Genomic DNA, 24,617 nt, shown 5'->3' with positions numbered 1-24,617 from the left:
ATGAAACCCAAGCACAAGTTAGTTGTAGCCTAGAGCATGGGACCAGATACTGTAGATTCTAACTCATACACAGCTTTAGCTGAGGGTGAAGACCACATAATGTACACACATGGTCAGGCTTGGAGCATTGCAAAGTTCATTAGGAAGCTTGAGTTTAATGTTAAAAAGATAGGAACCAACCACCTTCCAATGAAGCATGGAGATCATCTTTTTTAACAAGATGTGACCATTTCTGCTACCATACTGCAATTTTGATTACAATTTTACGCAGAAGCTGCAGTAGAAATTCAACTACATTTGTACATGATGAATCTGCAGCCATATAAAGTGACCCACAGCCATGCCCGACCCTTGTAGTGGCGGATCACCTTGTAGGTTGACACATTACTCCCAGCAACGTGTCCATCAACAGGTCACTAAGGCCACACAGATGCTGCCTGCACTCCTGCCCAGATGGTACAGGACATAATGAAAACTCATCCCGGATATTCTCAAGGATATTCTCCAAGCTCAATTCATCTATACATTAGCAACATTGCACCAGCTGGTGCTCTATCCTCAGAGTAGAAATATGTTGGAGCACCAGAATTATCCAGAACACCTGCAAGACAGTTCCTGAACGATTGCAGCCAAATTTCAAATTTGTGATGGATTGTTTATTTAGCAGTGATAAATGTTCATGTGGCCAAAAAGCTTTTGCATTATTCAGTGAAGGAGAGAGTGAGTTGTTCTGTTGGAGAAAGGAAAAATTACCCCAGATGGGTCCTTCAAGAAGAGCCCAGATATAAAGGAACTGTCTAGGCTTCCCTTGCCCACCTGCTCCCTTTCTCTTTAACAAACTCCTTCTCTTCTACATGCTCCTGCTCTTTGAATGCTCACTGTAGCAAGTATGAAGGACCAGAAAGTGACTCTGTGCAGCAAACAAACAAAACCAAGGGACTGTGACGTTCTCTGTCGAATGCTGCCTGCTCCTTCGCTGCAGTCTGGGCAACAGAGGTATCATACTGAGCAACTGCTGCACCACACATCCTGAAAGAACTTGGCTTCCAGTTCCTGCTCTGTGCTTTGTGTGTGAACACAACATGTAGCTTGTCACCCTACACCAGCCTGAGATTTGAAGTGGTAGGGCAGAATGAAGGCAGCAGGTTTACTGTCAGAAACACTAGCAATGATTCACATGATTTGTCATGGTCAAAGATTAGTTGGGCCATGGTTCCCATTTGAACCCAAGAGTGAACCCCAACAAATGCCAAACAGTCATCAACATCCTGTAAATGGAGTAGAAGTCCAGAATGGTACATCTGCCTCCTGCCTCTGGCATTTTAACTGAAGAACCTCAATGATCTCCTTTCCACAAACACTGAATTATCTCAACCTCCACCATGGAAGAAGCCAGATTTCTAAATATTTTTCACAAAATAGTAAATGATAATTATCCAATGCTGTCTGTAAGGTGTTTGTACGTTCTCACCATGACTACATTGGTTTCCTGCAGGTGTTCCAGTTTCCTTCCAAGGTCAAAATGTGGTTGCCAGGTGGATTAGTCACATGGGTGTAATTGGGTGGCGTAGGCTCATGGGTTGGAAGGGCCTGTTACTATGCTGTATCTCTAAATTAAACAAAAAAATCTGGACAACCTAAGGCACTGCAGTCCTTGCCTCACTCTGTGGCTGCAGTAGATGGCATCTTTCAGTGACAACAGCCTTAGGATGGCACAGACGACTCGCAGGTTATTCTTCACTGAAGTTCAGGATTACTCCCTCAGCACCCTGAAAGGACACAAAAGCCTTTTGTTTCTCACTTCAAGTCATATTTTTCTGTCCTTTATGGCCTCGTATCATTCACCAAGTCACACCGTCTTCTGAGTGGAGCAACTATTTGTGCACCAACATCCAGGGCAAGGTCACTTCACACCTGCTCAATCACCTCCGGAATAGGGTTGCAACTTGATAACATCGAAGCATCAAACACATGCAGGTTCGTGGTGAGAGGAATTTGACCATCAACCAATCCGGGAGTGGCTCCTCCGTTTCCTCATGTTGGGATGATCTCTGGTGGAAGAGTTGGTGGTGGTTAGGCCTTGCACATTGCCCTGATGAATTCCTGTAGCTGTGATTTAGGGCTAAGTTGACTACATCTAAATTGTCTTTGAGAAATCTCTTCATGAACTGGTTCTCTATGGTAATAATAATTCCAAGTTGCTTTTGGTAGTGTTCCAAGATTTTGAAGCAACAAAACATTTCCACATCAGCTTGGTGTACAACTTGTAGAAGAAACTGCAGTTGATGGCTTTCCCATTTACCTAATATTTCTGTTCTTTTGACCATTAGAGTTGACATACAAGGTTATTTTACTGTCATGTAATAAAATTAAAAATGTGATATTACACAATACTTCCTTTAGTCCACCATAAGGCAGACAAAGATTTGCTATCAGCAGAAATTGCCTGGTGCCCTTTACAGTCAGAGAAAGAGAAGCAAAAGAGAGTCCCCCAGAGTCACTGAGTGTCTATGGATTCACCTCCAGCGCTCCCACAGCCTCCATCGTCACACGACTTCAGTCCGAACCATCAGCAACTCGAGCTCCAGATGCACACCTTCGTCTCGATCAGGAAGTTTCCAGCACCTTCTCGCATCTCAGCCCCGATACCTGGTATGAGCCAGTCTCCAGCAGTCTGTAGTCTGGTGTGAGTTGGTTGACTACAGTCGTCAGCAGCCCACAGCCTGCGTGGGCTCCTCGCCTCGAGTCACCAACAGCTCATCGCCTGTGTGTTCTTCAGCCACACAGCCCCTCACTGATGCACTGCTGCGGTTACCATCCCGTGGCTCATCTCCTCTGCTTCTCTTTCTCAAATGGGAAGTGGTCACCTCACTTTATCGTGCCCTGCACCAGTCCTCCACTTCCACGGAGTCTGCAACCCCTCGCAGCTGATCATAGGCACCACCATCTAGGGCCGAGATAAAATAAACCACCGTTGCCTCCTTTAACAGGCCATTTAGCCTGTATAGAGCTAATAGCAGTCAGGCAGGGCAGCTGGATCCCACAGGGGAGTGCTCTGTCCCTGCTCTCTGCAGGTCTGCACCAGCGACAGCACTGCTGTTACAGAAGCCCTGGCAGCGCTGCCACCTTTTTTCTCCTTGACATCCTCAGAGGTTTAATGATAGAATCCTTGCTGAGCTTCTCCAGTGAATCACATCCAGTTTTGAGATTAAAATTTTAATGAATGAAGATCTGGATGAAATCTTCGTGCATTAGCATGACTTAGAGAATGCAACTATCAGGAAAATTGAGCAGGCTGTGACATCTTTCCTTGGTATGGATGAAATGCAGTTGAGGCCGTTAATATCCAGAGTGGTTTGTAAGGGTGGATAGAGTATAATGGTGAATCCATTACAATATGAAGTAGCCAGTAGCAGATCAAGTAAAGAAATTGAGAGGCATTTCTTTACTGGAGGCTGGTGAGAATGTGGAACACTGCCACATGGAATGGTTGAAGCAAATGGCATTGATGCACTTAAGTGAAGGCTTAATATGTATATGAGGAAAATGTGGATGGAAGGACAGGGGCAAGTTGAACAAAGGGAATCAGCATTGGTAGAGACCCATGTGGCGTATAAACACTGGCATAAACCAGAGGAGCCAAATGCTGGGAGGTTCTATTTAATTTGATGCAGTTTTACTCACCACACTACCTTCTCCAGAATCAGCAGGTGCAGGAACATTTGCATCAACAATGGAAGTATTAACTGATGAATTGATAGTATCCCCAGGCAAGGCTGAGCTGGGGTTGACTGAGAGGCTTGTCAGAGCTGTTTGTGGCAGTGGATTTATGATGGGCTGCAAACAAAATTAGAAATAAGCTAAATTCACAATGGAAAGGCAACTCTCAGGAACATCGCTACAGAGGCTGAACTTCAATAATCTTAATTGTAACTTCTCTGATACAGGAGCAGTCTTTTGCTGGATGGTAAAATTGGGAATGATGTCAACACCGTGAAAAACAACATGTAATAGTTCCATTCACTATTGTTGTGTTGGTGCACCTATCTACACAAACAGATTTCCTTTCAATAAAACAGGTTTTCCTGTTGCTGTAGTAATGTCTTTTATTGCTTGGAATAACATGACATTTTTTCCATTCATTTACAAAGTGTAACTGGTAGGACAGCATTTATTTCCCACCCTTTCATTACTTTTGCACTAAGGAGCTCTCTGGGTCATTCTTAGAAAGCACCAAGACTTGACTGAAAGGGGATCTTATAGAAACGTATAAAATTATGAAAGGAATAGATAAGATAGAGGTAGGCAAGTTGTTTCCATTGGTGGGGAGGACTAGAACTAGGGAACATAACGTCAAGATTCAGCTTAGTAGATTTAGATCGGAGATTCTACAGGTTTCTACAGGTACATTAAAAGTAAAAGAATAGTGAGGGATAAAATTGGGGTCCTTTAAGATCGGAGGGGTAGGCGATGTGAGGAGTCAGAAGAGATGGGGGAAATTTTAAATGAATTTTTTTCTTCAGTATTCACTAAGGAAAAGAATATTGAGCCAGGTGAAGTAAGGAAATCTGGTAGTGAGGTCATGGATAATATACAGATTAATGAGGAAGTAGTACTGGCTATTTCAAAGAGAATAAAGGTGGATAAATCTCTGAGTCCTGACAAGATATTCCCTAGGACCCTGAGGGAGGTTAGTGTACAAATAGAGGGGACTCTGAAAGAAATATTTAAAATGTCACTGGCCATGGGGGAGGTTCCGGAAGATTGGAGGGTAGCTCATGTTGTTCCACTGTTTAAAAAAGGCTCTAAAAGTAAACCTGGTAATTATAGGCTGTGAGTCTGACATTGGTGGTGGGTAAATTTATGGAGAGTGTTCTTAGAGAGGGTATATACAATTATTAGGATAGTCAGGGATTGATTAGGAGTAGTCAACATGGTTTTGTGCGTGGCAGATCATGTTTAACAAATCTTAGAGTTTTTAGAGGAGGTTGATGAGGGGAAGGCTGTGGATGTTGTCTATATGGACTTTAATAAAGCTTTTGACAAGACTCTGCATAAGTGGTTAGTTAGGAAGGTTCAATCATTAGGTATTAATGTTGAAGTAGTGAAATGGATTCAACAATGGTTGGATGGTGGATGCCAGAGAGCAATGGTGGAAAATTGTCAACCTGGAGACTGGTGACTAGTAGAGTGTCCCAGGGATCTGTACTAGGTCCACTGTTCTTTGTCATATATATTAATGATCTAGTTGATAGGGTGGTAAATTGGATCATTAAAATTGGTGTGGACAATGAAGGTGGTTTTCAAAAGATATAGGCCAGTTAGAAGAGTGGGCTGAAAGATGGCAGATGGAGTTTAATACTGATAATGTGAGGTGCTACACTTTGATAGGACTACTCAGCAAAGGTCATACACGTTAAATGAGCCAACTGAGGAGTGCAGTAGGACAAAGGGATTTAGGAATTCTGAGACCTAATTCCCTGAAAGTGGAGTCACATGTAGATAGGGCGGTGTAAAAAGCTTTGGGTATGTTGGCCTTCATAAATCAGAGTATTGAGTACAAGAGTCGGGATATCATGTTGAAGTTGGATAAGGCATTGGTGAGGCCAAATTTGGAATATTGCATGCTGTTGATCGTTGAATCATAGGAAGGATTTGCAAGAATGTTGCCTGGGTTTCAAGGTTTGAGTTACAGGAAAAGGATAAACAAGGGAATCAGAAGTCATCTCAGATGCCCAGATAGCTAGATTCCTAATTCAGTAACCACCACCTTGATGCTACCTTGCTGAACTGATATTGAGTTCTCAGAAGGACAAGCATCATTGATAGAGAAAAAAAAAACAAGGTGCTAACATTACAGTTAAACAGGAAATATGGAGCTGCTGAGGTCGAGAGCACGACACCCATTTGTAAACTCAGCAGATCGTGGAGCAGCCGTAAAAAATAAAAGATAGCTAATGATCTCAACTAACAATTTCAATGCATTATATCAGGATGACTGCAACCTCAAATACAGTCATGGAGTCAAATTATTTTAAGTTTGAACTTAAATTTAATTTTTTTTTAAATTTAGACATGCAGCATGGTACAGGCCTTCTTGGCCCATGAGCTCACACTGCCAAATTACACCCAATTAACCTGCAACCCCGGTATGTTTTGAAGGGTGGGAGGAAACTGAAGTGCCTGGGGGAAACCCACGCAGACACGGGGAGAACGTACAAACTCCTTACAGACAGCTTGGGATTCAAACCCCAGTCTCTGGCGCTATAACAGCGTTGTGTTCACTGCTATGGTTTAGATCATATGAATAAACAAATCAAGACAAGAGTAGGTTAATCAGCACCTCACACCTGCTTCACTATGTAATGAGATCAGAGACTCAATTCTGCATTCATTTTGAGGCTCAGTAAACTTCTTTATAAATCATCCATCTAGCTCTTCCTTAAGTCAGGGCTTTGCTTTTCATTTTCATTGATGTTAGGAAATAAGACATTTAAACTTATTAAAATATCTTCACTCGAGATGCATACAATGGAAGTAAACTGAAATTGGTATAAGCAACAACCCTACAGTAAAAAAGGCCTAACTCACCCATGCTGACCAAGGTGGCATTCTGGACTAGTCCCTTGTGTGGAAGGTGAATTCTGTTAATCACTCCACTAATGTCATCTGACCTGTAATTTACAGCATGTATTTTGGTTTTTAATTAAAATTTCCGAGCTCCTGGAATATTTTGATTTTGCGTAATTTGGATGGTTTAAGATGAGATGCTTTGAAAGGTGCTGAAACACATAAGTCTTCAGATGCTGTGATTGTACTCAACCAGAGGACTTTTCCAGTTTCCATTAAAATCCCCCCTCTGCCTCCTTTCACCCCAGTTCTCTCTCCCTCTCCCATTTTCCCTCTGCCTCCTTTCCCCCAGTTCTCTCTCTCTCCCTCTCCCTCCCATTTTCCCTCTCTCCTTTCACCCCAGATCTCGCTCCCATTTTCCATCTCTCCTTTCACCCCAGTTCTCTCTCCCTCTCCCTCTCCCATTTTCCCTGATCCCCAGGTCTCTCTCTCTCCTGCTCCCATTTTCCCTCTATTTCCTTTCGCCCCAGTTCTCTCTCTTCCTCTCCCATTTTCCCTGTTTCCTTTCTCCCCAGTTCTCTCTCTCCCATTTTCCCTCTGCCTCCTTTCAGGACCAAAATTAATTCTCACCTTTCATCTTTTAGATGTTGCCAGACAGACTGAGTTCCTCCAGCATTTCTGTGTGTTTTAGAAGTGCTAACCTGCTGGATAGCAGTTTGTGGCAGTGTTGGCTTAGGTGTTGAGGCTGTGGGGCTTTTATTTCCACTCTCTGGGATCTGAATTGTCCTCCTAACTAGGACAGGGCTGTGCTGCCAGTGGTTGCTGTCAACTTACTTAATTGCAATGGCAAGACTTCCTCCTCTCCATTTAGTGAAACATCTAAAACTGGGACAGACATCCAGAACTGCTGGAACACCATAAACCCAGTGAAAGAAGCCCTTTGGTCTGCCCAAACCTGTTGGTCTTTCAGCACATGGAGATGTTGGTGAGGGAACACTGCCGACTGGCACATTCCAGGCTGCAGGAATACGCGCTGAGGGATGCACTGAAGCCTGGTTCTATTGGTTCTGCCAATGTAAGCACTGTGGGGAAGGACCATAGTCTAGAGTACTTCTTTACTGGGCATGAGGGGCTGAGTCGGAGGGGAAACCCCTGAAACAGCAAAGGTGGGAATATCAACAAATTACCACAGTGGAGGCAATGGTGTATATTGAGAGAGTAAATATCAATATACAAAGATGGGAATAGATGTACATGATGTAAAGCCTGTGAAGAGACGTAGAATGGTTTTGCAATTGTAAATAACTTATTGCGAATAAATTCTATTTTTGATTTAAAAAAATCTAAAACTGGGACACTTGGACAAGGAGATAATGGAGTGTAAACATCACTCGACTGGAATATGGAAGCATATTGCATTGCATTTGTCAGGAATCTGCCAGTGGGTCAACTCTTAGCAACACTGACAACTTCACAAGAATTCAACTCTTTGGATTCAGGTATATTTCAAATACACAGTGATCATTCAGATTTATATGAATCATTTACCTACAAAAAGATGTCATTTCCCCATGAATAAATTTAAGGCAAATATATTTTAATCAACAAAAAGCATTCCAGACAGAAAATGTAGGGTCTAATACACATGATTGCAATCAAACTGTGACAGGTTAAGTTCAAAGTGTAAGCTAAATTCAAAGAGTTTCTGATATTAACCAAAGAAACAATACCAAACTAATATGTTAAGATAATTGCTATTGGATCATTAGTTATTAGCAGGAGTTGAAAGTTTTGTTTATTTTTAGCTTAGATCATATGAATGCACAAATCAGGACCAGAGTGGGCTACACAGCACCTTACACCTGCTTTGCTATGCACAGTAATAAGATTTTAGATTCAATTCGGCATTCACTTTTATGCTTAGTCACCTTGAGCCCCTTTCTAATAAACTATCCATCTAGCTTTGCCTCTTTTGAGTTCATTGGTGTTCAGGAAATGAGACATTTCAAATAATTTCAGTCAAGAAATGTGCAAAATGGAATTAAATTGACATTGGTAGAAACAACAAAGACAACGTCATATTGGGGTTAAACAAGAAAGTCTCTAGACGGTGCATTTGTTGTTCTATACACAAAAGTACTGGAAAAACTCAGCAGGTCATGCAGCGTCCATAGGAAGGAAAAATAATATATTGGTAAAGTTAAATTTACCACCTCATTGTCAGATTGTTTCCACCAACCCAGTGGTTTTCAAACTTTTTCTTTCCATTCATATACCACCTTAAGTAATCCATCGGTGCTCTGTGATTAGTAAGACATTACTTAAGGTGGGATGTGAGTGGGGGAGAAAATGGTTGAGAATCACTGCTCTAGACCAATTGTTACTGAAATATTTTGCTTCAGAAAAATTGTCATTGGCCCATTTCCTTTGGAGTTATGAAACCGTGCACATAACAAGTTAATGAGGTACGATTAAAACTGTGGTTTTCAACCTTTTTCTTTCCACTCACATATCATCTTAAGCAATCCCTCACTAATCACCGAGCACTGATGGCAGAGGGATTGCCTCGGGTGGTATGTGAGTGGAAAGAAAAAGGTTGAATCCCACTTCACTAAACAAATGAATTGATTAGTAATTTCTCTGTGAATTTAGAAATCCTCACCTGCCACCCTTAAATTAAAATTGGTGTGTACTTAAATGCGAGACAGTTAACATTTATTATTGGTTAACATTTCATTTGTGTAAATAAATATAAAAAATATTTTTCAAAGTTTCTCTTTTGAGATGCTTTCACTTGGGTCTTTATGGACACAATTGAGAAAATAAATCCCTAGTTCGGAATAATTTATTCTAGAGATATTTGGGATGAAATGTTCTAGCAATAAGATTTATCTAATAGTTTATTAATCCAGTTTTGCACCAACAGGGAAAGGATGAGGTATAGGGATAGTGTCCCAGACATGTACTGCCGTTATAGTGACAAGTGCCTGGGTGGGGAATCGAATGCAAATTCTGGGAAATAGGAGAAAAAAATGACTACATAGTGGCAATTATTAAAATAAACGTCTTTAAAGAGAGTGTGCGGAATTAAATTCCACAACGGTTCACTGGGGTACTGCTGATCAGACCTTGCTTTAGCTATGCCACTTTTAATCTAGTCCTCCCCGATAAAATAGGTTCCTTTGACTACCTGTGTTTGAAGAGTGCATGAAAGAAACTGAGCAGACTTAGAACTTTATTGCTTCTAAATTTACACCTTGGAGCATGTCACCAGAAGCAAGATGAATTATCAAGCACACAGCCAGTTGAAGATAAATATCCTATTCAATTACCTTGACCAATTTTTAACATTGCATTCATTTAAACCAGGTCATAATGACTGTCACCCACTCAATGATCAATCTGGCAATCTTCCATTGAATTAGTATATTAAATACGCCAGATTAATGCCCCTTATTTTATTTATTGTTTGAACTATTACCTCTAATTCGTACCATATGCAATTCTCTTGGGCCTGGGACCCATTAAGTACACAATTCAGTGGTCTTGAATTGTTATATCTCATTCCAAGACACTTTCTGATTTGTATGGCACAAGATCTCAAGGTATAAATTTTGATTTCATCATTAATTCAGATATATTTAGATTTTTTTTCCAAGTGTAACAGCTAAAAATTGTAAATCCTATGACAACCAAAATCATTCTGAATCTAAAACTCTCACCAACTGATCGGTTGTTGAAATTATCTCCAGTGACATGCTCAGCTGAGCATTAGATGTGTCTAGAAGGAATTTTGAGATAAGTAATGATTACATGATGACATTCATTAACATACTCCTGCAGAGGTAGCAGGTGAAATTGTATTCTACACTAGTTTACCGAAGACCTTGTGATATTCAGTAAAACCCGTTATCTGAAATTCAAGCAACCAGCAACTTCAAAAACTGGCAAAGAAAAAAAAAAAATCGAGAAAAATAAATCAATTAAAAAAAATAAAAAGTTTAAAATTGTAAATATGTCCATCATCCCTTCAGCACTGCCCAGCCTCTCTCGCCTGCCAATCAGGAGTGTGCCCGCCCACCAGTCGGAGCACACACTGTACATTGTACATTGGCTGGCCCTGTACATCACAGCTCAGCAGAGCGGAATATTTAAATCTGAGCACAACATTGTTCATCTTCTTTGCCATGTGGTCAGGTCTTGCACTCGTCGTTGTCATCACGGTGGACGTCATCCGGAGCGGAACGCAGGTAAGGGGCTAGCAATCCTTAGGCCGAATACATACTGGCATTGTAGCCACAGTCCTCCGCTTACTTGGGGTTAGAAGCTGTGTTTCTTCCCCATAGGTAGCCAGTTAGGGCACCTCATCAGGAGTCAGAAGTCCTGCCCACGGGTCATTACTCCCGGGCTTTTTTTGTTGCTTGGCCCCTTCCTTCAGTCAGGATTCCAACACTGGGTGCAAGCCAGTAACCTTAGTGTGTGTGTGTGTGTGTGTGTGTGTGTGTGTGTGTGTGTGTGTGTGTGTGTGTGTGTGTGTGTGTGTGTGTGTGTGTGTGTTGTGTGTGTGTGTGTGTGTGTATTGAACCTGTTTAACTTAGCTTAACCTGTGTGGAGGGACTGCTAAGAATACTAAAAAATGCTGGAAACACCCAACAGGTTGAATGGCTTCTGTAGGAAGAGAACCTGAGTCAATATCCTTGACCTGAAATGTTTAGCTCTGTTGTTCCTCCTCAGATGCTGTCTGACTCACCTCTGTCATATTCTGTTTTTATTAAAGTTTATTTTATCTTATTTATTTACAGCATAGTAGAAGCTGATTCTGGCCATTTAAACCTGTATGTACTCTTGATTACCGTCAAGGAAGTAGAATTGGTGAAAAGAGAAGGAGATAAAGCACTTCTTGAGAAGTGCTCAGAACAAGCATTGAGATGAAGGCTGGAGATTACCATCGTGGTTGAGTAGTAGGGATGAGTTAAAAGGAAGACTGATGTTATTCCCTTGATGACAGCGCCCAGAGAACCATGCCAGTTTTCTGGCAATATCAGAAGACAAGTAATACTTCTCTCCGCATAACAAATGCTACATTTTTTCGGGAAGGATTAACAAAGCAGCAGCATTTTCATCAAGCAGGGACTGAAGTTCATGGGATAGAATCAGGGTCACCCTTTCCTGGTCCACTCCCTTTCTCACAATGGCCTGTTTCAGTAATGTCATCCTACAGTCCACCTGCTGTAGGTTGAGCTGAATTTCACTGCATAAATCAGGAAAGTGGATGCTTGTTTAAATTTGTTGTCTATGGGATGAGACGGTGCCAGGATTTGTTGCCCATTGTTTTTGAGTTGAGAAAGCAGTTGGTGGGTCTGAGTCATCTGAAGGGCAGGTAAGGTTGGCAGATTCCCTTTCTTGAACAATGTGAGTGAACCGACGATCCATTTGTTTCATCATCACCGATACGGAATTCAGCTTTAATTTCATTTTAAACTCTATGCATTTTTATTAGTAGCTCATCAGCTAAGAGTCCATAAAGGGACTCTAACAGACCACTCCAAAACAAAATGGCTTCTAGCGATTTAACATCTTCCTCTTACTCCTAAAAAGACTCCCACTCCCTCTCTAATCCTACATCTCTAACTGCCCATTTTACACCCATCCCATTTAATAAGGATATTTGCAGCTCTGCACTGCAGTGGAGGCTTTGCTAGAGTCACCACACAGCCTATCAATCTCTAACCTGTGAACACTCAATGGATTGAACAAATTCGAGGAATTATGCCAGACTTCCATGGAACAATTACAGCACTGAACAGGCCACCTCGGCCCCTCTAGTCTGTGCAAAACCATTTTTTTCCTAGTCCTATTGACCTGCACCCTCTCCCATCTATGTACCAGTCCAAACTCTTCTTAGGTGTTAAAACTGAGCCCACATTTACCAATGCAGCTGGAAGTTAGATGTTCCCCCTTGTATTCCTCCTAAACATTTCCCCTTTCTCATCTCCCTCAGTGGAAAAAGCCAATCTACATTTTCTCTGTCTATCCCCCTCATCATTTTAAATACCTCTATGAAATCTCCCCCATTCTCCTCTGCTCCAGGGAATAAAGTCCCAACCTGTTTAACCTTTCCCTGGAACTCAATTCCTGAAGTCCGAGTAACATCCTAGTATATCTTCTCTGCACTCTTTCCTGAAGTTAGGTGTCCAAACTCCAAACAATACTATAAACTTTAACATAACTTCCCAACTCCTGCACTTAATACTTTGATATATTAAGGCCAATGTGCCAAAAGCTCTTTTTACAACCCTATCCACCTGTGATGCCACTTTCAGGGAATTATGTATCTGTATTCCCAGATCCCTCTGTTCTACCACACTCCTCAATGCCCTACCAATTACTTTAGAAGGCCTATTTTAGTTTGTCCTTCTTAAATACAACACCTCACACTTGTCTGCATTAAATTCCATCTGCCATTTTTCAGCCCATTTTTCTAGTTGGTCTAGATCCCACTACAAGCTTTGAAAACCTACTTCGCTGTCCACAACACCTCCAATCTTGGTGTCATCTGCAAACTTGCTGATCCAATTTACCACATTATCATCCAGATCATTGGTATAGATGACAAACAACAATGGTCCCAATCTGAGAACCTCTACTCTCTGACTTCTCCTGTCCAGCCATTTCCAAATCCAGTTCACTACTTCACCATGAATATCTAGCATATGAACCGTCCTGACTAACCTCCCATGTGGAACCCTGTCAAAGGCCTTACTAAAGTCTATGTAGACAACATCTACAGCCTTTCCTTCATTGACTAACCTTCTTAATAAACTCTATAAGATTCATTAAATACGACCTACCACACACAAAGCCATGTGGACTATCCATAATCAATCCCTGGCTATCCAAATAATTGTACATCTAATCTCTTAGATCACCTGCCACTGACGTCAGGTTAACCGGCCTATAATTTCCAGGGTTACCTTTGCAGACTTTTTTAAACAATGAAACAAAGTGAGCTACCCCTCCAATCCTCTGACACCACACCCGTGGCCAAGGACATTTTATATATTTCTGGCAGAGTCCTTGCAAGTTCAAAGGGAATATCTTGTCAGGGATTTATCCACCCTTATTTGGTTTAAGACAGCAAGCACTTCCTCCCCTTTAATCTGTTTAGGTTCCATGACCTCACTACTTGTTTTCCTTGCTTCTCACAACTCTGTGCCCGTTTCCTGAGTGAACACTAATGAAAAAAAACATTTAAGATCTCCCCATCTCTTTTGGCTCCATACAAAGCTGACCACTCTGATCTTCAAGGGGACAAATTTTTCCCCTTACTATCCTTTTGCTCTTAATATACCTGTAGAAACCTTAGGATTTTCCTTCACATTGTTGCCAAAGCAACCTCATGACTTGTTTGACCTTTCCTGATTCCTTTCTTCAGGTGTTTCTTGCATTTTTTATATTCCTCAAGTATCTCATTTGCTCCATGTTGCTTATACCTGTTATAGACCTCTCTCTTTTTCCGAACCAGATCCCCAATATCCCTTTAACAATTAAGGTTCCCTCTGCCTTCTAACCTTGCCTTTAATCTTGACAGGAACATACAAACTCTGTAGTCTCAAAATTTCGTCTTTGAGAGGAGTCACGTGATGGAGTAGTGGCCGGACGGTGAACTCCAGCCCTCTCCAGAAAAGTCGGGAAAAACAAAGGAAAACACAAAGGCACAGAAATAAAAGTTACAGAAAAGTGAGTATAAAGGTGGAAAGAAGATGGCGACAAAAAAAGAAAAATCGAAAGCAACGGTAAGAAGAGAGGAAGAGAAGACAAAGGAGGAAAAAGGTGAAGGCCTTACCTGTCCGAAGAGGCCCGCTGCGGAGAGAGAAACCCGCTCCCTCAGGTCGGTAAATAATGGACTACAAAAATGGCTCGCTGAGCCGAGTAAAAGTGCGCAAACGCGCATGCGCGATTCCTCGCGCATGCGCGATGCGAATGAAAAAAAACACACCGACGGGAGGGGGGACCAGCTGGGGAGTCGATCTCCACAGCCGGCAACGACAGCTGCAGAACACCTGCAGCAAGAAGACAACAGAAACAAGAAAGAAGAGAAGGAAAGGGCACCAAAGAAACAACAGATGGCCAACCCAGAGGAAGAAGAAGAGGAAGAGGAAGAGTACAGTGAAATAGAAGAAGAAAAGAAAGGCAAGATAAAGGATATACTTTCTCTTATTAAAGGATACATGGAGTCATTTAAAGAATGGCAAACACAGGAATTTAAGGATTTAAGAAAAAGAATAAACAACACAGAAGAGAAAATGAATAAAATAGAGATGACCTTAACAGAAATGGGAAAGAAAATGGACAAGATGGAAGAGCGGGCAGTAGCAGCAGAAATGGAGGTAGAGGACTTAAAAAAGAAATTGGAGGAATCTAATAAAAAAACTAAAGAGACACAAGAACTACTAGCTCAAAAAATAGATACAATGGAAAATTATAACAGAAGAAATAACATAAAGATAGTGGGCCTTAAGGAAGATGAAGAAGGCAAGAATATGAGGGAGTTTATAAAAGAGTGGATCCCTAAGACCCTAGGATGTCCAGAACTACAGCAAGAAATGGAAATAGAAAGGGCACATAGAGTATTGGCCTCTAAACCACAACCACAACAAAAACCAAGATCTATTGTAGTAAAATTCCTAAGATATACTACAAGAGAAAAGGTACTGGAGAAGACAATGGAAAAAGTAAGAGAGGGCAACAAACCACTGGAGTATTAAGGGCAAAAAATCTTCATTTATCCAGATATAAGTTTCGAACTCCTAAAGAAGAGAAAAGAGTTCAATACAGCAAAGGCGATTTTATGGAAGAAAAGGTATAAATTTATACTAAAGCATCCAGCGGTATTGAAAATATTTATTCCAGGACAACAAAACAGACTATTCTCGGATCCAGAAGAAGCACGAAAATTTGCAGAACAATTACAAAAATAGACTGAGAGAGGAAGACGGGTAATGAGAGTTAAAATGATCACGATTGATATGTATGTGGGTAAAGACAAAAATAGACTGAGGGATGAAGACGGGTAATGAGAGTAAAAATGATCACGATTGATATGTATGCGGGTAAAGAGGTATAAGAGTGAATAGAGACAATGTGCATACGTGAATGTATCTGTACTTAGAGGAAAATATAGATAGTATAGACAAGAATTAATAAGGGAAGGTAATGGAATAGAGAGAATAAGGAGGGAATTAAAAGAGTGACCTTTGTGACATATGAAAAGTGAAATCTTTTCTGGGGGGGGCGGGGTGAGGGGAAATAGCGGTCACTGCAAAATCAGTTGACGCTTGCGAGTGGATTCGCAAATCCAAATGGAGAGGGGAGATGTGGTTGTCCGACAAGGGATAAAGGACAACTCAGGAGGGGAAGGGGAGATTGGGGATAAATAAGATAGAAATAGGAGAATAAGGAAAATGTTGGATGTTGTAGGAATGTTGTCTTATAAAGAGTTGAAAATAAGAAAACAGAAATGGAAAAGGAGGAAAGGTAATGATGGAAAAACAGAAAGAGAAGATAAACAAAATATAAAAGGGCTACGCTGAACTATATGACTTTAAATATTAATGGAATACATAACCAAATTAAAAGGAAGAAACTACTAAATTTAAATGAATAAATGTATTCCATTAGAAAAAATAACATATAGGTTAAGAAATAATATTGAAATATTCGAACAAGTATAGGAGCCTTACATTAAATACAATAGCGAAAACCTACCGGGAACAAACATTACCTAAGTTGATGGAAGGAGAAGGAAAGAAAAGAATGGACTCAGTAGAATTTTTGTTGAATGACAACATTGTCTGACTGGCTTAATGCAACCTAGATTGTATACCTAAAATGGATGAGGGGGGGGTGGTGGGGGGGTGGCTTGGGAGGAGGGGGGGGGAGAAAAAGTCACTGTATATGTGTAAAAAATAAATAGTGTATATCATGGCTAATGTGATTTATGGTGTGAAAAAAAAAAAAAAAATTTGTCTTTGAAGGTCCTCCACCTACCTCACACATCCTTGCCCGAATACAACCTATCTCAATCCACACATTCTAGATCTTTTCTTATTTCCTCAAAATTAGCTTTTCTCCAATTTAGAATCTCAACCTGAGGCCCAAACCTATCCTTCTCTATAATTAACTTTAACTAATGGCATTATGATCACTGGACCCAAAATGTTCCCCAGCACATACTTCTGTCACCTCCTGTCTCGTTCCTTAATAGGAGATCCAGTATTGCACTCTCTCTAGTTGGTACCTTTATTGATTTAGAAAACATTCCTTAACATTTGAGAACTCCAAGCCATCCAGCTTTTACAGTATGGGAGTCCCAGTCAATATGTGCAAAATTAAAATTTCCTACTATGACAACCTTATGTTTCCTGCAGCTGTCTGCTATCTCTCTAAAGATTTGCTCCTCTAATTCTCACTGGCTACTTGGTGAACTATAATGCAACCTCATGAGGGTGGTTGTAGCTTTCCCATTTCTCAGATCCACCTTATAGCTTCAGTAGATGAGCCCTCTGGTCTGTCCTGCCTGAGCACAGCTGTAATATTTTCCCTGAAGAGCAATGCCACTCCTCCCTCCTTTCATTCCCCCCCCCCCACCCACCTTCATTCTATCGCATCTAAAGTAACAAAAGCCCAGAACATTGAGCTGTCAGTCCTGCCCCTCTCGCAACCAAATCTCATTGATGGCCACAATGTCATAATTCCATGAGCCAATCCATGCTCTAAACTCATCTGCCTTTCCTACAACACTCCTTGCACTGAAATAGATGCATCTGAGAACATTTCCACCACGTACAACCCATTGGGTCTAATGGTGGATGCAATTTTCACATCATCTTTACCCTCATCTATCTGCTCTGGTCCTCTGGTTTCCCTCCCCCTGCAAATCTAGTTTAACCCACTGGAGCAGCACCAACAAACCTTCCTGCAAGGATATTAGCCCTCTTCCAGTTCAGATGCAAATCATCCCATCGGAACAGGTCCAACCTTCCCGGAGAGAGAGCCCAATGATCCAGAAATCTGAAGCCCTCCCTCCTGCACCAGGTCTTCAGCCACACGTTGAGCTTCATTATCCTCCTATTTCTAACCTCACCAGGACATTGTACGGGAAGCTACCCTGAGATACTCTGGAGATCCTTTCCTTCAACCTATCGCCTAACTCCCTGAACTTTCCTTGCAGGACCTCCTCATCCTTCCTACCCTTTCATGGATCACGACATCACTCTCCCTCCTGAGACTGCCGTGAACTTGATCTGAGATGTCTTGGATCCTGGCACCAGGGAGGAAATATACCATCTGGGATACTTGATCTCCTCCACAGAACCTCTTATCTGTCTCTCTAACTATGGAATCCCTTATCACTACAGCTTGCCTCTTCTCCTCCCTTCCCTTCTTACCCACAGGTGCAGACCGAGCCAGAGACCTAATCACTGTGGCTGATGCCTGGTAGGTCTCCCTCAACAATATCCAAAATGGTATACTTGTTATTCAGAGAAACGGCCATAGGGGAACAGGCAGGCAGTGCAGGGTACCATTTCCTTGCCTATCACCCATCTAACCTCCTCTTGCCTCCCAGGTGTGATAATGTCCCTGTTACTCTTGTCCATCACCTCCTAAATCATCTAACTCCAGCTCTAATTCCTTAACTCGGTTTGTCAGGAGCTGCAGCTGGATGCACTTTTCACAGATGAAGACATCAGGGATACTGCTAGCTTCCCTGTCAACCCAAATCCTGCAAGAGGAGCATTCCCCTGCCTTGGCTGCCATATCCATACTCCCTCTATCTTTCTCCCCCTTTCTGCCCCTATTTCTCTCTATCTATCACTACTGCTCCTTTTGGATTTACTACCACTTTCTGCCCTAATATGCTGATATGGCTCCCGGCGGAGGCGAAAAACGAAAGGAAAAAAAACTGTGGCCAATTTCAAGAATAACTTTTGGAAATTCCTCCCCCACTCTCTAATGGCAATCAAGCATAGGTCCAGGAGATCACTGAACATTCTGATACATTGCCAGCAAGACATTCTAATATCATTCTTATTCTATTATTCTAATGGCTAAAAGATCAAAAATTGAGCTTCCCTTTGCTGTTGCTCCTGCCAGACCTGGCCGAGCCTCGCTTCAAAATGCTTTCAGCTTCTTCACAGATGGAAAAACTAAATCCTATTAAAACAGACAAACAGGGTTGTATTCATTCACTTTCATGCCTTAAATATCCCCTGAGCACATCTGGCAGCATCAATATTTATTATCCCTTCTTAAATGCCCCTGAACTGAGAGTCAACCATATTCACGAGGTCATGTTTAGGCTTGGCAGGGCAAGTTTGGCAGATTTTGTCCTCAGAAGGAAATTAGTGAGTCAAGTATTTTTTTTACTTGAAACAATCTACCAGCTTCATGGTTAACGATATTTTATTTTAAATTCTTCATTTTTAATTCCTATCTGCCGTGATGAGATTTTATCTCATATCTCTGATGGCGCAAAACCCCAGATACCAGACCACAATCTAACCATTACACCACAATATCCACTCTTTAAATTAAAATTTTTAATGTAGACATGCAGCACGGGTGCCCAAATGCAACCAAATGGCCTATATCCGCTGTACATTTTGAATTCTAGGGGTAACAGGAGCACCTAGAGGTAACCCATGCAAATACGGGGAGAACATACAAACTTCTTACCGACAGTGCTGGATTTGCACCCCGGTCACCAGCACTGTAATGCCACCCTGGGGATTATTTAGTCAGTTTCTGCCTCTTATCCCCAAGCAAGAACTCACTGTCCTTTCAATAATGGCATGGCTGTAATTTTACTGGGCAAACATACTCAGCCTGTATCATTCACTGGAGAACTGGTTCACCTTAAGGGCAATGAGGACTAGAACATAAACAGGGCGGAGTTACTCTGAGAAGTCCAAGCTATTAACGTGAGAGGGGGATGGGGGGGGTGGTTGTTGAAGGTGGTGGAAATGATGTCTCACAGTGCCATCCCAGTTCAATTCTGACCTCAGGCATTGCCTGTGCAGAGTTTGCATGTTTTCCCTGTGTGTTTTGTCCAGGAACTCCACTTTCCTCTCAGGCTGCAGGCTGGAAGATTAATTGGGAACTGTAAGTTGCCCCTTGTAGATTGGTCAGTGAGAGTCTAGGAGGGAGTTGATGAGAACGGGATTAATGAAGGATCAATGTAAATGGGTGGTCGTTGGTTTCCATCATATATCTCCCCAACTTACCAGTAAGGAGTTTAGCAAATAGGATTGTTTTCTTGCTTAAAAGAACATCAATAACAGTAGCAATTTTTAAGGCGCAAATCATAGCTTCAAACAACTGAACAGAACTTTCCACATGAAACTTCAGATGAACAATGTGATCAATCTTCAAAGATAAGATTTAATTGGTACTTGCCTGGAAAATGGAAAGGTTGGTTTTGGAGGATGATGGAGTGTGAGCTGCCACGGCCAAGCTATTATTCTCACTGGATTCGCACTCATGAATTGTTACTATTTTCAGTGAAGGTGGTGAGATGTGCAGGTGAGTTAACCGAGCATTCTTTAAATGGTGAAAATCCCCTTCGGTCAGAGTATACCTAAAAAAATTTTAAAAGTTTTCATTGTGCTTTGCTCCGAGGCCCTAGATTCCAATGCAGGTCTCATGATTTTTCCTTTGGGCTGCTCCATTATCATATTGCTTGGAGCTATAACAGCAGCTAAAGATAACAGAGCAAATTCACACCCCTGTTGTTCCTTCTCTGGGGAAACCACCCATAAGAAAGTAGAGCTTCAGCTTTAATCTCCAACCCATGGCCAATCAAAAGCATGGATTGAATACTTTCCCTTCATTAGATATTACCACCTTAAACATGACACTTAACTATGCAAATAATTAATAGATTTTTGTACATCACACCATGTTTCACACATTTAAATAGGATGTTTCTGATTGATATTTTAATTTGGTGCTTTGTAAGATCAACAAAGAGTGGAATGTGAAATGAAAGAATGAAGCACTTGTCTGGTGAGGTCCCTGAAGCTCCAGAACCCAAATAAAATTCAGAAAGAGTGGAAGCACGAATTGAATGCCTTTTGGTATTTGAAGTCAAAATTAAAATGGCATTGTTGCATGCGTTCTTCCATCAGTCTCCAAATTAGCCAGTTTTGAGCTCATTAGTAACAATGACCTCCTTTGAAGAAGACCGCAGAGCACACCTCACTGACAAAAGGCAAAGGAGGAAAAACCCAACACCCAACCCCAACCAACCAATTTTCCCCTGCAATCGTGTCTGCCTTGTCAGCCACAAACGAGCCTGCAGCTGACGTGGACATTTACCCCCTCCATAAATCTTCGTCCACGAAGCCAAGCCAAAGAAGGAGTAACAATGACTGGTCTCAGGGTGCAGACAGAAAGCACGATCAGGGGGTTTCATTTTCATGTTGTTATCATTTGTTTGGCCTATGTTTTGAACCCAGACACTTGCTTTTTTTGTAGTGCAGAGCCTACCTGTGCAACAATCCACCTCTGCACTTTCCAGCCTGTTGTCATATCTTTGCATTTTTTGATTCTCTCAAACTACATCTGCCGAATTTCTTTCTTTCACAGAGATCTGCAGCATTCTACAAGACCTATCTCCCTTCTTATTCCCGAATAGAAATCTCTTCAACTCCCAGAGAAATTGAAAGGATCTTGATTTTCAAATGGTTTTACACCCTTCCTGTTTTAGATGGGCAAAGGAAGGTCTAAGTAAAGTTTGATGCCTACATTATTTAACACCCTAACATTCTGTCCATATCTCCAATATTGCTGCTTTCACAGTACCCACCACAATCTGGTTTATCTCTTAACCTATTGCGATCGGCATACACTGAGATTCCTACTAATGGTGGATTTAAGGATCACCTTCTCTGGTACTCTGATCAGTACCCATGGATTGGAGGGTAGCTAATGTTACCCCACTATTTAAAAAGGGGGGTAGAGAAAAAGCGGGGAATTATCGGCTGGTGAGCCTTACATCAGTAGTGGGCAAAATGATGGAATCCATTATTAAGGATGTAATAGCGGAGCATATGACTAGCAGAGAAGGGATCGGACGGAGTCAACATGGATTTACAAAAGGTAAATCGTGCTTGACAAATCTATTGGAATTCTTTGAGATGGTGACAGGTAAAATAGATGGGGGAGAGCCAGTGGATGTGGTGTACCTGGACTTCCAAAAGGCCTTCGATAAGGTCCCACATAAACGACTGGCTTCCAAAATCAAGGCTCATGGGACTGGGGGCAAAGTATTGATGTGGATTGAGAACTGGCTGGCAGGTAGAAGACAGAGAGTTGGGATAAATGGCTCGTTTTCTGAGTGGCAGGCGGTGACCAGTGGGGTGCCACAGGGATCTGTACTGGGACCCCAGCTGTTCACAATTTACATTAATGATCTGGATGAGGGGATTGGATGTAATATCTTCAAATTTGCAGATGACACTAAGCTAGGAGGGGTTGTGTGCACGGAAGAGGGGGTCAGGAAGCTCCAGTGTGATTTGGATAAATTGAGGGACTGGGCAGATACATGGCAAATGCACTACAATGTGGATAAATGTGAGGTTATCCACTTTGGTAATACAAACCGGAGGGCAGATTACTATTTGAATGGCAATAGATTAAGAGATGGGGAAGTGCAGAGAGACCTAGGGGTACTTGAACATCAGTCTCTGAAGGCGAGCATGCAGGTACAGCAGGCGGTTAAAAAGGCAAATGGTATGTTGGCCTTCATACCAAGAGGGTTTGAGTATAGGAACAAGGATACCTTACTGCAGCTGTACAGGGCCTTGGTGAGACCCCACCTGGAGTATTGTGTGCAGTTTTGGTCACCTTATCTAAGGAAGGATGTTCTTGCAATGGAAGGAGTGCAGAGGCGATTCACCAGGCTGATACCTGGAATGGCAGGAATGACTTATGAGGAAAGATTGCGCAAATTGGGATTGTACTCGCTGGAGTTTAGAAGATTGAGAGGGGATCTCATAGAGACATATAAAATTCTGGCAGGACTGGACAGCATGGATGCAGATGGGATGTTTCCAGGGATGGGAAAATCCAGAACCCGGGGCCATGGTTTGAGGATAATAGGCAAAACATTTAGGACCGAGATGAGGAGGAATTTCTTTACCCAGAGGGTGGTGAATCTGTGGAATTCATTGCCACAGAGGGCAGTAGAGGCAGGTTCATTAAATATATTTAAGAGGGAATTAGATCTATTTCTTCAGTATAAGGGTATTAAAGGTTACGGAGAGAAGGCGGGGACGGGGTACTGAACTTTAAGATCAGCCATGATCTCGTGGAATGGCGGAGCAGGCTCGAAGGGTCGAATGACCTACTCCTGCCTCTATCTTCTATGTTTCTATGTGCTTGGATTACATTTATAAGACCACAATGCCATAAGATATTGGAGCAGAAGTAGGCTATTTAACACATTGAGTTTGTCCACCATGCCATCATGAGCTGATCCATTCTCCCACTCAACTCCACTCCCCTGCCTTCTCTCCATAACCTTTGATACCCTGACTGTTCAAATACCTATCAATCTCTGCCTTAAATACAGCCAACAACCTGGCCTCCAGAGTCACCCATGGTAATAAATTCAAGAGGTTCACCACTCTCTGGCGAAAGAAATGCCTTCCCATCCGTTTCAAATGGACGCCCTTCAATCCTGAAGTTGTGCCCTCTTGTCCTTGACTCCCCCACCATGGGAAACAACTTTGCCACATCTACTCTGTCCAGGCCTTTCAATATTCAAAATACTTCTATGTTCTTCTGAACTCCAAGGAGTATAGTCCAAGAGCCATCAAACAGTTATTCTCAACTGTTCTTAACCTCGGGTTATTATTTCCATTAGATGAGAAAGCAATCACTGCAGGAAGCATTCTTCAATACATGTTTCCAGTCAGACAAACTTCTTTTTCCTTCAGTGTAACTGCCTTTCGATTCGTAGGATAGATTGCAATGTGAACTGAAGAATGTCTGTCTGCATTCTGCTTCCACTTAATTCCATGAGCCAATCCATGAAATACGAAGAAACATTTTCCAATTGCATTACCAATGATCCCTTACAAATCTGTTACTGTAGCTCCTTAGTTAACTAATTAATCAATTATGATATTTCCTCTGTGATTGGATTTGTGCTATTTGGAGGTGAGTCAGGAAAATGAAACCGACTTTTCACCTGGCAATCATTATTCTGTTTTAATAAAAGTTGATTCATTCTCCCCATCCTTCCCATAAATTATTTTGTGGGTTGTTATAAAGGTGTATTACCATTCTACAAATTGCAAGGAGCACTTTTTAGATTAAACTCTTAGCTGAAGAAAAGAATTTGCTAGGGTGAATAGGAAATTGCTTATAAACTTTAGAGAAGAGTTATGTTTAGAAAACACAAAATATTCTATGAAAATAGAAACATAGAAACATAGAAGATAGGAGCAGGAGTAGGTCATTCGACCCTTCGAGCCTGCTCCGCCATTCAACGAGATCATGGCTGATCTTAAAGTTCAGTACCCCGTCCCCGCCTTCTCTCCGTAACCTTTAATACCCTTATACTGAAGAAATAGATCTAATTCCCTCTTAAATATATTTAATGAACCTGCCTCTACTGCCCTCTGTGGCAATGAATTCCACAGATTCACCACCCTCTGGTAAAGAAATTCCTCCTCATCTCGGTCCTAAATGGTTTGCCTATTATCCTCAAACCATGGCCCCGGGTTCTGGATTTTCCCATCATTGGAAACATCGCATCTGCATCCACTCTGTCCAGTCCTGCCAGAATTTTATAGGTCTCTATGAGATCCCCTCTCAATCTTCTAAACTCCAGGGAGTACAATCCCAATTTGCGCAATCTTTCCTCATAAGTCATTCCTGCCATTCCAGGTATCAGCCTGGTGAATCGCCTCTGCACTCCCTCCATTGCAAGAACATCCTTCTTTAGATAAGGTGACCAAAACTGCACACAATACTCC

At 41.8% G+C, this 24,617-nt stretch overlaps 1 protein-coding gene across 2 annotated transcripts in view; it reads right to left on the bottom strand.

Annotated features, from left to right (window-relative positions):
* cbarpb (CACN subunit beta associated regulatory protein b) overlaps positions 1-24,617 on the bottom strand; it is a 212,108-nt gene that overhangs the window by 18,347 nt on the left and 169,144 nt on the right. The window contains exons 1-3 of one of the 2 annotated variants that reach the window (XM_069928183.1): positions 16,355-18,782; positions 10,293-10,351; positions 3,685-3,837 (exon numbers count right to left, since the gene is read on the bottom strand). In XM_069928183.1, the coding sequence (XP_069784284.1) occupies positions 3,685-3,837; positions 10,293-10,351; positions 16,355-16,421 (279 nt within the window). In that variant the 5' untranslated portion in view covers positions 16,422-18,782. Of the gene's footprint in view, positions 1-3,684; positions 3,838-10,292; positions 10,352-16,354; positions 18,783-20,028; positions 20,210-24,617 lie in introns of those variants that run through there. The other variant, XM_069928184.1, reaches the window with a different exon arrangement.

This window comes from Narcine bancroftii, chromosome 3 (genome assembly GCF_036971445.1).
Source record: "Narcine bancroftii isolate sNarBan1 chromosome 3, sNarBan1.hap1, whole genome shotgun sequence".
Taxonomy (NCBI): domain Eukaryota; kingdom Metazoa; phylum Chordata; class Chondrichthyes; order Torpediniformes; family Narcinidae; genus Narcine; species Narcine bancroftii.
This window is presented reverse-complemented; position numbering and strand designations above follow the sequence as displayed.